Source organism: Aedes albopictus, chromosome 2 (assembly GCF_035046485.1).
Source record: "Aedes albopictus strain Foshan chromosome 2, AalbF5, whole genome shotgun sequence".
Classification (NCBI taxonomy): Eukaryota; Metazoa; Arthropoda; class Insecta; order Diptera; family Culicidae; genus Aedes; species Aedes albopictus.
The window spans coordinates 121,056,110-121,068,550 of record NC_085137.1 but is presented as its reverse complement, the minus strand read 5'-3'; the positions used below and the strand labels follow the sequence as shown (position 1 = coordinate 121,068,550).

The 12,441-nt window shown below is 37.9% G+C and overlaps 1 protein-coding gene across 3 annotated transcripts in view; it reads left to right on the top strand.

Annotated features, from left to right (window-relative positions):
- LOC109397492 (protein spire) overlaps window positions 1–12,441 on the top strand; it is a 648,107-nt gene that overhangs the window by 626,751 nt on the left and 8,915 nt on the right. For all 3 annotated transcript variants that reach the window (XM_062850305.1, XM_062850306.1, XM_062850307.1), the window contains one exon: window positions 7,529–7,836. In XM_062850305.1, the coding sequence (XP_062706289.1) occupies window positions 7,529–7,836 (308 nt within the window). The remainder of the gene's footprint in view (window positions 1–7,528; window positions 7,837–12,441) is intronic.

The following is a 12,441-nucleotide window of genomic DNA, read 5'->3' as shown; positions in this document are numbered from 1 at the left end:
CTCCAGAATTCTTGTTTCAACTTGTCTGGGTTAAATTCCAAAATTGTCAAGATGTTTTCCTACATTTTCCCATGTGTTCTTAAAGTGCTTCTAACCAATTATGTTCTAGGAATTGGGAATTCTGGGAGTCCCTAGCGAAGTTCCTCCATTTTTTTTAACACTTTTTAGCAGTTTCTTCAGATTCTTCAATGATTCCCACAAAAATGCATTCAAGGATTTCAAAATCGTTGTAGTAGTTTCTTCAAGAATCACAAGAAGATCCTCGAAGCAGCTTTTTAGGGTTGCCTTCAAAGAGTTTATACAGAAGCTTCGCCAAGATTTTCTCCTTCTAAAGTTCCCCAAGAGTTCTCGAAAAGTTTGTTCAGTAGTTTTCTTAGGAATTTCGCAAATAGTTTAGTTTCAAATCCTCTAAACAATCTAAGGCAAGTCAAAAGATTCCTAAAAAAATGTTTTTTTTTTGATACTTGAGTTTTATAGGAATTACAACCAGAGGTTCCATTAGATTTTTTTCTAGGATCCTCTCAAAAACTTAATTAAAAATTCCTCAAGATGTGCATCCACAATTTTCACAGGAAATGTCATCTTTTTCTCCACGAATTTCAAAAAAGGTTCTGCAGGAAATCTTTCAAAATATATCTTTAGAAAATCCATCAGGGGTTACACTAGAAGTTGTTGTAGAAACTTTTTCAAGAGTTGTAGTGCTTCAAAATATGCCAGTAAATCCTGGCGAAGTTCCTTCGGCAGTTCTAGACGTCTCTGTAAGAACTCCCAAGAGGATTTTATAGGAATTTTTTAAACAATTGCTCCTGCAGCTCCCTTAGTTTTCTTTTTTTAAGTTTGTCCAAGAATTCCTCCAAAAACTTCCGCGGGTGTTTTTTTTTTAAATAATCCGATAGGGTGCTGGCACCGGTTTTAGCCAGTCTAAGGGAAATCATTTTTACAAAAATAACCAACATGAAAACTTCCAATGTGTCAAATGAAAGGTTTCAATTTATACTTTATAGGAAAAATGCAGAAATCGACATATACTTGATTATCGCATTCAGTGTCGCGAAGCATCAGCGTACAAGTCACAAAGAAGCTGATAAACACCAAACTTGTATCACCCTGTCTCTGCGGTTTCTGATTCGCTCTCTCTACAGTCGCAAACACCAGAAAAAACAGATTCCCATCAAAGTCACCCGGTCACCCTTGTTTTGCTACAATCATCCTGACTTGGATACGGCTCATGTGAGTGTCATGACTCTCTCCGTCACCTCAAGCAGATGCACGCGCAACAGCATGTAAAACTATGCATGTGTATTATCACAAGCACGATACTACGTCATAAATCCTATTCGTTTTGCATAGCTCAGTTTAAACGCACACATTGAGCGCACCACGCAGTTCGCCCTGGCTATGGCAAACGCTTTCACTTCGCCCGTTATGCATCGTTGCTCAGAGAGATTGATTCTCTCGCAACCCGCCTGAAGCCTACTCAGCAACTGCTATCGCTGCAAAGCTGCGAAGGGTGGTAACCACAACATGTTTGTCATTCCAGTCGTGACATGCTAGCTGGTTCGTATCACCTTGGGAAGGGTGACTCCAGAAAGCGGTTTAAGTAATTGTCTAGCGATGGTCGCGATTATTCGCAAGACTGATCGCATTAAAAGTAACACTGGCCAAAATTAGAAGCACTGCGTCAGTTTTGGCCATATTCTCAACTTTAATTTCTATGTTTGGCCAATCACGTGTATTTCTTATGGGAGTGGTCACATTTGACATGTGGGAGCTAATTGTCTAGAGATTTATTTTTTCTTGCATTTTTAATTATAATTAGATTTACAGCTTAAATAATCATATTATATTAGGATCTAGTAGTAAAAAATATGTTTTTGCTGGTTTAGATCGCAACAGGCTCAATAACGCACTATGGCCAAAATACCCGACTGGTCAAAACTGATGCTTCTACCCTATTATTTTTATTTTATTATTTTTTGCATTTCTTCATTTTATGTCATATTGTGAATTCAATAATAGTGAATATTATTTTCAATACTTCAATCTAACATTTACTAACTAAATTATTCCTGAAGAATCCTTAATATGCTTTGATATCATCAATAAATATTACCTTCAGTATATAGGTATTACCTTCAGAAATTTTTCCACAATAATATAAAAACAAATTATAAAAATTAAAAATATATATATATATATATACTGAATCATTTCTCTAGAAGAACTTCGCAAAAAACTCAAATAAAATACTGAAGAAACGCCAATATGATTTTTTAAGAAACATATAAAAATCTTTAAGAAAGTAATGGAGAAATTTTCTAGAGAAGTCCCTCAAAGTATCTCTTAGGAGAATTCAAAAAACAATTTCTCCAATGAAAACCAAGAAATTAATGTGTTAACTCTGAAATGATTCCTGAAAGAACTTCTCGAGGATTTGCTGAGTGGACTCTTAGAGAAATTTCCCAAGGGACTACCAGAAAAATTCCAGAAGGAACTTCTGAAGTAATTCCTGCAGCTCCTAGAGAAATTGTTGCAGTAGCTTTTGAAGGAACTCACGAAGGAATACTTGCAGGAAGTTTTTGAAGTACGCAAAAAAAATCTCAAATTTCGTGAATTTGAGCAGACATGGCCGGTAAACGGAAATAAAAACAACTAGCTTCTAGAGGTATATCTGCAGAGTATTCTGGATGAGTTTTTAGTAAAAGGGACTTCTGCAAGATTTTTTTTAAGAATTTCGTGGAAGATTTATAGAAGACACCAGTCTTCTATGGATTTTCTAAGGGAACTACTGGAGCAACTGCTAAGGGCACTTCTTCAGAAATTTCTGATTAAATTTTCTTTACAATTCGTGCAACTTCTAAAACATTTCTTGGAGAACTCATGAAGGAATTCCTGAAGTAAATGCTCAATGAATTCATGGAGTCATTTGTAGAACAGTATACAGCAACTCTTACTTTCACCTCACCATACCTCACACCTTCTAAACATCAAGTATGAAGAAACCACTACGTCCATAAAAAAACGAAAAATGAAATAGTTATTCCTTTTCTATAGTTTCTTTGAAAAATATATGAAAAGTGTTATTAAGGTGCATCAATTTCTTCTTTTTTTGGTTTTTAGATTTTTTTTTACTGAAAAAAAAATATCCGGAGATTCCTTGATCCTTCCCCTACATGTGTATGATAACCGATTTTGAAAATATTGCTCCGTTGTTCAGTAAAAAAAATCAAAAACAAAAAAAATGAGGAGATGCTTACAGTTTTGCCTTAAGTTGTTCCTTTCATCTAGTTTTTCCACTAAATTTGTTCGTCTTCTATTCATAAGCTTCGTTCTTTCTTTTTTATTTTTTTAATATTTCCAATATTCATCCACAAGCGAGCTTTTAGATTTTTGCTGGTTGTTTTGTATTTTTATTTTTTATTTCCGACTCAGTATTGATCCCAACCTGCTTTATTTCTTAATTTCTATCATTTGTTTCTTAATCATCGTTTTACTCTCTACATTTTACTTACATTATTTTTTACCTAACCATTTTTAATGACTAATCATGTGACGATCTCAAAATCATTATTAAAAAATTTGTTTTTTTTTTATTTTTATTTTTTTGTAAACTTTAACTTAAGTTTATATATCCTACGTTGTAGTGAACCAATTTCAAATCTTCTGTTATGTATATACAGCTTAATCTTTAAGCTTATCATCCTTCCTGTTATTGGCGAGCTTATGGGACAATCTTTTTAAATTTCTGACAAATTTCCAAAAACTGTGGAAATATGATTTTTTTTTTCAATTGGAAAAATAGAATCTCAAATATAAGGTTTAACCCTCTAATACCCAAATTTTTGATTTTGATCTAAATATCATTTTTCTTCATCTAAAATCGATTTCAACATGTTTTGGAAGATGACTCTTTTTAATTCTCGATTTCGTGAATTTCAGTTTTTGATTTTTCTAATTTTTGTTTCTGAACATCCCCACACTTTTATATTTTTCCTGGAAGCCAATTTGGGGAACGGATTTTTTCTGCTATTCTGCTATTATCAACGCATCCCCTGGCTTTCGCCCATCTGCGTTGTCTTTTCACTAGGCAATACGTCTACCAATTGATGTTTATGGGCTTGCCGGACCAAGTCATGTAGCTAAGCCAAACACCCCACCTACAACTGTTGGGTAGGCACCATTGTCCCGCCCACTGGTCTTTTACAGCTAGTTGTAGGTGCATGTGTGCGTGTAAGTATTGGAGTGTGTGTGTCAGTGTTGGTGTATTGTAGGCGCCAACTCGTTCTAATCCACTCTGATAGCTAACACCCTATTGAACCATTACCCTTAAATTTGGCAATCTATGAAATAGAATGAGTTAAACGCCTGTAGAAAACAGTCAGTTAAATCAAACAAGGAATATTAGTATTAAAGCGAAGATACAACGAAGCAACGCCCCGAACCTCGAGAGCACAAACCCCAAGAACCAAATGACAGGCAGCGCCGATAAGTCGATCGACTGGCCACCATCAGTGAATAACCAATCGAGTAAACCCCCCAGCACAAACTGCCACCAGCTCTCCCGACCTGCGCCCAACAAATCCGAGGCACAGCCCAGCCTTAGCTTCACCTTAAAACCAAAATCTAGATTACAGAGCACAATACTTCCCAAGTAACCACACAGCTCGAGCCGCAAATCACGCACAACACGGCACAAATAAGACAAACACTACCACGCCCGTACAACCGAACCCGACCTAGAGTAGAGAAGGGTCTCTTTCCACTCCAACCCGGACTCAACTGCACCCACAGGGCAGCGCACCTCACCCACACCGCACTCATTCATGCATCACTGTCCGAGCCGCACGGTCACCTGGGTTGAGTCTATCTGCATGACCTCGCCCAACCCGTAACGCAGAGTTTAAATCCCTCTCTTGCATTACAAAGTACTCCCTCTTCCCAAAAATCTGTGCGTGGTATAAATGAGATCTTAAGGCTGAAGAAATCGTCACCAATACAACCGCCAACACTGAGCACTCAATGATGTCGGCCTTATCAACGACGACCCCCTCAGTCCCAAACCCAATTATCCCACACTACCCAAGTAACCACCCTGCTGAAGCCGTAAGCACCACACGCACAAAGCACACACACACCGACACGCACCACCCCACACAAACCACCAAGGCCGAACAAAAGCGGAAAGCGGTGCCACCACTGCTGAATCACGAGTTTTTCAGTATAATTCAGCAATCGTAGATCCATTCTTCGACCCTACTCAGCCCTAACGGTCCATAGCAATGCCTGTCAATATATGCGCCTCACACATGCAACCCCTACACCCTAACAGTATGGTCACTTGGGTATCCCTGGGTTTTGACATGATGGTCAGGGATCACAGCCATCAAAACGTTCCACACTTTATCAGGGCTTACGACCTGTAGACATGATGATTTCTCAAAAGTTTCAAGCTCTTTCGGACCTTCCGCTATTGGAGACCATCATGGCTAGCGGTGTTAATTTGGGGAACGGATTTTTTGAGATGAAAACATTTTGAGATTTTATGATTATTGTTGAAATATTATTATTTTGAATTTTTTTTCAGAGAAAATTTTATTTTCCGTGTAATTTTGAGGAAAATAATTTTAGAGTGTAGTCGATTCCCTTAAACTATTAAACAAGGGTAGAATGATTTGGGAAAAATTTAAAATATGTTAATTGTAGCGATTCAATACAAAATAAACAATGACTTTCAGAAGCTGACTAAAACATCAATTTTTCAATGATTTTTAAAAAATGTGAATTCGCTTTAAAATACATCAAAAACCATTTTGAGATATACAAAACAGTCCTAAATATCAGCCAAAAATATAAAAAAATTGGTTTTCCACGAAACAAAAATTACAAAAATGCTCAAACTATACCCCGTCTAGAGGCGGGATTGGGTATTAGAGGGTTAACCATGTGCTCAAAAGGGGATCAATTGTGGCCCATTTTTGAAAAATACATCATAAGACATGCCTCCATAAAAACACAGTTTTGAAAACTTTAACAATAACTTAAAGTCCTTCTGTTGTGCATAAACTTGCAATAGATGTTTACCTTCCATTCTGTACGAAAAACGGATCAAGTTTTGTGTTTTTCTTGAAGTTACAGACAAATTAAGAAAAAGGGATCAAGTCTCCCCAGTCACCCCTAAATGTTCTTCACTAATTTGTTAAATCAAAACGCATCAAAACATCATAGTGCATCCAAACCAATCCTTGAAACTGTCACAATAAACAACGCTCTATTTAGCGTGTTCGTCGTACTCTTGAGAAACTTGCATAACTTTGCGCAACTGTCATTCCACCATTTCACAAAGCTCCCCCTCAAATAGCCCCAAAGCCCACTCGAAGCCAAATGAGTTCACTGCCAACGGAAATTATCGCATTTGTCACCTCAAAACAACAAAAGCCCCTCCGAAGGGTTTTTGATGGACGGACATCAACCGAAAATGTGCATACACCCATTACGAAACTTAAACGCTGCGCCTCAAGCCAAGCTCAGCCCGGGGCCAGTGGCACAAATTAATTGACACGTCCGCCCGTCCATCTATCTGACGTGAATTTGGATGGGCTCCCACACGAGCCGTTGGCGGAGCGAAAGAAAAAAAAATGCCCAAAATCGAAACTATTTCGGAACGGAATTTATACGTTTATCTGTTGCCGCTGCCGGCGCTGGTGTTTTAGGTGCCTCCACGTTGTGTCGTGTGGCTACGAACGATCCACAGTGCTTTCAGTGGCGTAAGGTTTTCGAGATAAAACAAAGTATGGCAAGAAGTCATGTGTATAGAATCTCTCAGTTGAGGTTGAATGAAAAAAACTAACTGTTCGAAACAAATTTTCCGAATGGAAATCAAAATCACAAAAATAAAGGAAATTTTTATTGTTATAAAACTCTGAAATAAGGCCGTTACAAATATTTATTTCACTTTTTGTCCAACCACTCTTTGGCTGGTCATAAAAGGCGATAAAAGTAATAAAGCATTTAATCTGAAAAATATTAAAAACTCATCAGATTTGTTAAAGAATTTTTAGCAAAACCCGAAATTTTGATAAATATTTTTTATCTGCCCCCTCAAAATGAAAAATCATGCCAAAAAAATTGTGAAGGGGGGGGGGGGTAAACAAAAAGTGAAAAAAATAATATTTGCTCCAAAATATATGAAAATTTTGAAAACCTATTATAAAAATACTGTAATGATAAAACAATGCGTCATCAACAACATGCAAAGCAAAGTTTGTACTTTTTTATGAGAAACAACACACTTTTGATGGAACAGTTGCAAATTTTATACTACACATTCTGCATTTTATAGCCGCATAAAACAATCTGTCGCTTCCAATATTCATTAGAGGTGGCATAATCGGGAAACCGTGCACTACCGGTCGCTCGTTCGCTCGCTCGCTCGCAGCGTGCCTATTTGCAAGCAATATCAGATTTGAATTTTAATCCAATTAATTAACAAAACCCCCGTTTCCGTTTCCCCTTTTCCGTTTACTTGCAGTTTTACCAACCGCCACACAAGTAGATAGCGTAAAGAAATCATGTGATGAAATAGGAACTAGTAGCAGCAGCGGCAGCAGTAGCAGTAGTACCAGCAGTAGTCACCATCATCACCATCATCAGCACCACCAGAGCACAACAAACGCCAGCAGTGCAGCATCGGTGTCAGCAGCAACATCAACGGCTGCGAGCAACAACAGTGCAGCGTCGGTGGCGGCGGCCAGAGCTTCGGCCATATCCGCTGCCATGTACGGCAATTCGCCCCGAAACACCCTAAGACTGATACCGGTGGACTTTTCGCTGTTTGAGGTGAGTTGTTATGGCCATTGTTGGGCTTATTTGTTCAGTAACTGTTCAGTAGAATGCTGCTTACTTTTGAAAGGCTGTTAAAAAGTCTTAGCCTCAACTATAAGTCTAGTTTGCTGATCTAGATTCAAATCACATAAAAAATAATATTCCAAGCTACAGCAAAAAAAAAAAATTTAGATTAAAGATGTCGCAAGCATCTCAAAGATGGATTCTCGAGTAATATGTAATTAAATTTTGTTGAACGGACTTTTTTTCAAAACCACGTAAAATATGAAGTATATGTGATTTTTCTTTTTATATCCAGTACTCGGAAAAAAATACAACGTAGGAAGCAATGCAAAACTTGTTCGAGGTAGGCGCCATTTCGAATTATCCGGAGGGAATAGTATCGACTGAGGGAATCTGGCAATGATATGTTGGCGGCGTAGCAGTCTTTTCACAAATCAAAAACTAATTTGTTTCTATGTCCGACGTTTCGATATGTTTAACATCTTTTTCAAGGATTCTATGATTATTACACATTTAAACATTAACGTTATGTGGTCAAGGAAATTTTACAAAACTTACAGAAACTTTAGCTTTTTTGTCAGGTGGCTCTAGTTGCTGAGCAGTAGTCACAGAACATACAAACATCCGAACAAAAATCTTCCTACAAACATAATTAAAAACAATCATCATTAATATAAGGTCACAATCTTCTAAAATTATAACAATTACCGACACAAAGCACTTAATTAACAAACACGTATTATACTATTATCTTTTTCGTCGCAAAAATAATTTGGCCAACAGTCGTTTTGGTCTTACTTTACTGAACCTTATATTAATGATGATTGTTTTTAATGATGTTTTTTGTTCGGATGTTTGTATGTTCTGTGACTACTGCTCAGCAACTAGAGCCACCTGACAAAAAAGCTAAAGTTTCTGTAAGTTTTGTAAAATTTCCTTGACCACATAACGTTAATGTTTAAATTTGTAATAATTATAGAATCCTTGAAAAAGATGTTAAATATATCGAAACGTCGGACATAGAAACAAATTAGTTTTTGATTTGTGAAAAGACTGCTACGCCGCCAACATATCATTGCAATGCAAAACTTTAGACGGCATTCATGATTTTTGACCAGGAGCTACAACTGTGTTCATAAAAATAGCAGTGAAAGCCAATTTTCATACAAAATAGCCAACTTTGACATTATGTATCTTTGTTCTCTAATGACTGATTGAGCCAAAAAATTGAATAATATGTAAAAATGTTCAAAATAATAGCAGTATTTGCTTTTTTTTGTTCAGCAATTAATTAAATAATTCTAACTTGTAACCTAGACAAGTGTTGTCTGAATAGCGTGCGAAATTATTTTTTTCTTATTCATGGTGGAGCGGAAATTCAATTTGTCTACACTGCTATTATTTTGAAACTTTTTTACAGGTGTTCCGAAAAAATAGAAATCTCGCTATAACAAAATCGACCGGATTTGTAGTTCACTGTCAAACTTTTAAGTCAATCGGTCATAGGAGAACAAAGTTACAGCATGTCAAAATTGGCTTTTTGTATGAAAATTGGCTTTCACTGCTATTTTTATGAACACAGCTGTATGTATTTTATGTAGCTACTACAAAAATTTAGGCGTATAGTGAGTATCATGAAGTGAGGGTTCGATTCCCGCTCCAATCGGAGGAAACTTTTCGTCAAACGAAAAATCCTCCATTGATCCACTGTGTGTTCCGTGTTGTCCGTTGTCTAATGTTGTTGATTGTTCAGTCCTTCTTTCATTCTTTCTTCGGTTTCTCGGGACTGCTCCAGGAGTTTCTTCTGGAGTTCCCAGGGTATTTCTTATGATACTTCTAGAGGTTTATTTGGGACTCCTTGCGAAAGTTTCCTCTGTGACTCTCCCAGGAATTTCTTCTGAGATTTCTAAACAAGTTCCATCTGAGATTTTTCCAGGAAGTCCACCCAGAATTGGAAGTAAACCCAGAAGGTTAAAGAGGAGCTGGAGGCACTGATCCCTACACCTAAGTTTGTTGCTGAACAAAAGGTCTGACAATTAGATATGATTTGATGCTGAGAGTCTCCCCTAGATGCGCACCACACTTTAGGAATTGGTTAAGAAATTCGCCCTTACCGATCTCAAACACTCCATCAATCTACATACTGCATAACTCCCTTCTGGAGCTGCATGCACAATATGGTGCAAATTTGTGTGGCTGAACAACATATTGCGACATTTGCACCCATTTAGACTCGGCCGAAATTCATTATCATCACAGTCGAATTTCGCACACGACTGCGCAGAGGCTGGTATACACAAGTTCGGTTGAGTTCATGACAGGGACGTCGGATGCACAACAGGTAAACAAAATAAGTTTGATTAGTGAGAAACTTCGCTGGGGAATGATGATTCAGTGGATTCTCAAATTATCACAGTAGTCTAAACATTAATGAGAAACCCAATATATAAAAAAATATAATAAGCAAGATTTTTCCTCTATCAAAGCCGATCATTTTTACCTTGCCTAAGCCTACCATAATCACCTTACTTCCACAACACAACTGAAAAAACCTTGGCAAGAATAGATAGATTCCCGCGCGCAACGTGCCTGCTTTGCAGTTAACCGAGAACTGGTGATCGAATGCGATCCAACTGCTGATCTGTGTTGCAGAGCTGAGGTGTGGGGATTCTCTTAGGGTGCTGATAAGAGCAGACGGACAGTAGAGAGTGAGACCTTAGAGAAAGGGAACTTGCATGAAGGTTTCTGATACAGCACAGCAAATAATTTTGTAATATCCAGGCGCGTAATTTTTGACGCTGTAACCAATTTCGAACGTAATTTCAATCAGTTACCTCGTTTTCCATCAATTATCACACTCACCATGTTCACCCTGGTTGGCACCGGAAAGTGTCAACAAACCCATTCCAGCAGATACCTATAGGTTCTATAGAAGCAGTATCATATTTATCATCTGCCTTCTAACTCGGTGAAAAAGCCGAGGGGTAAGGGATACGGCTCACAATCAACGGATCAGTGTACGAATCCACGCCAATATTTTACTTATATATGATTCATTCATCGATCCGGTTCTAGCGATTGCTAGACCCACTTTTAGGCTGCGGCGGCTTATTAGCTTCGTGGGAATGATGTAATTTGTACATCATTTTTACGACGCGACTGATGTGCAGCGAAAATAATGTGATATCACAAGAATTTTTTTTGCTGTGAGGTTAATTGTAGCTCTCGCGACTCGCGAGGCCGTTGGCTGTGAGAAGGTTACAAGTTCTCTAACGAATTCCTTCCATTGTTGTTTCTGGGATTCATCAAGGATTTTTTCATGAGACTACACCAGTAGTTCCTTCTGGAACGTGTGGAATTTTTTCAAGAACCTCTTCCGCGGCATTGGGAACTCCTTCTGGGTTTCCTCTGGAAACTCCTTCCGAGAATCCTTCAAAAACTTCTCCCGGTGCTTTTACAAGAACATGTTCTGTGATTTCTCCAGGAACTTCTTCCAGAATTCTTTCAGAAACTGCTTGAAGAACTCCTTCCGGGAGTCCTCCTGGAGTTCCTCTGGGGATTCGTCCTCGCATTCTATATAAGATTTCTCAAGAACATCGGGATTACTCCAGGAACTTCTTTCAGGATTCTTTGAGAAACTCTTTCCAGAAACTTTTACGAGATTGAAACAGGTAACCCCAATCCAAGGTGTCAGGCGACCCGTGCTGAGGGATGAATCGTTGAGGGGGTTTCAAAGATGCTCGATCTTCAACGGAGCCCGTTGCGTGTGTAGATCACCATTTTGGGTTGCGTTACGGTGAAAGATCTACCAAACCGAACCCTAGTCCTAACTGTTTCCAACTATAGAAGAGCATATTTTAATAATTACAGGAAAATTTGTGGTTACTATTCATACCTAGATCAGAAGGCTGGCTCCAGAGGCACGTTATCCTCCATTTGGGACATTTTTACCCATTTGTGGGACATTCATACCTTGGTAAAAGTGATAGGTCTCGGTTTAATTCTGACCGAGAACATCTTGAAACAAGGAAAAATGTGCTAGTATTCCTAATATTTTATTCGGAGTTCACTGGTTTGAGGCAGTGAGGCCGAGGGTTCCTATGCATGGTCAATATCGGTATCACATCCTGACTTTTTCGTCAAGGGATCCGATCTTGACTAAAAAGGAGCGTATTAAAAGCGGAACCAATCAATCAAAATCCTTCCTTGCGGTTAAGTTGAAATTTACTACTGTACCAAAACCGAATACTTTATAACTTCTCAATAATGATAAAGTAATACGTCATTCCCTATACAAAGGACAAGGGTTATATCACAAAAGATCAAATATTGGTCGCAGTGGTTAATGCCCAGAAAACAGAGAATACAATATGTTGTCCAGCGTTTTTCCAAATCTTTTCCTAGGAATTCTCCAAGAATGCAACCATAAAAAATCTCCAGAATGTCTTACATGTATTTTTCAGCATTTTCAGAAATTTCACTTTACCAATCAGGTTAATTTTCTACGACACTCACAATCTACATAGACAATTAATTATTACAAGATTCTGTTAAACTTGACTACAAAATTACGATGATGATTAACCTGGGCTTGTT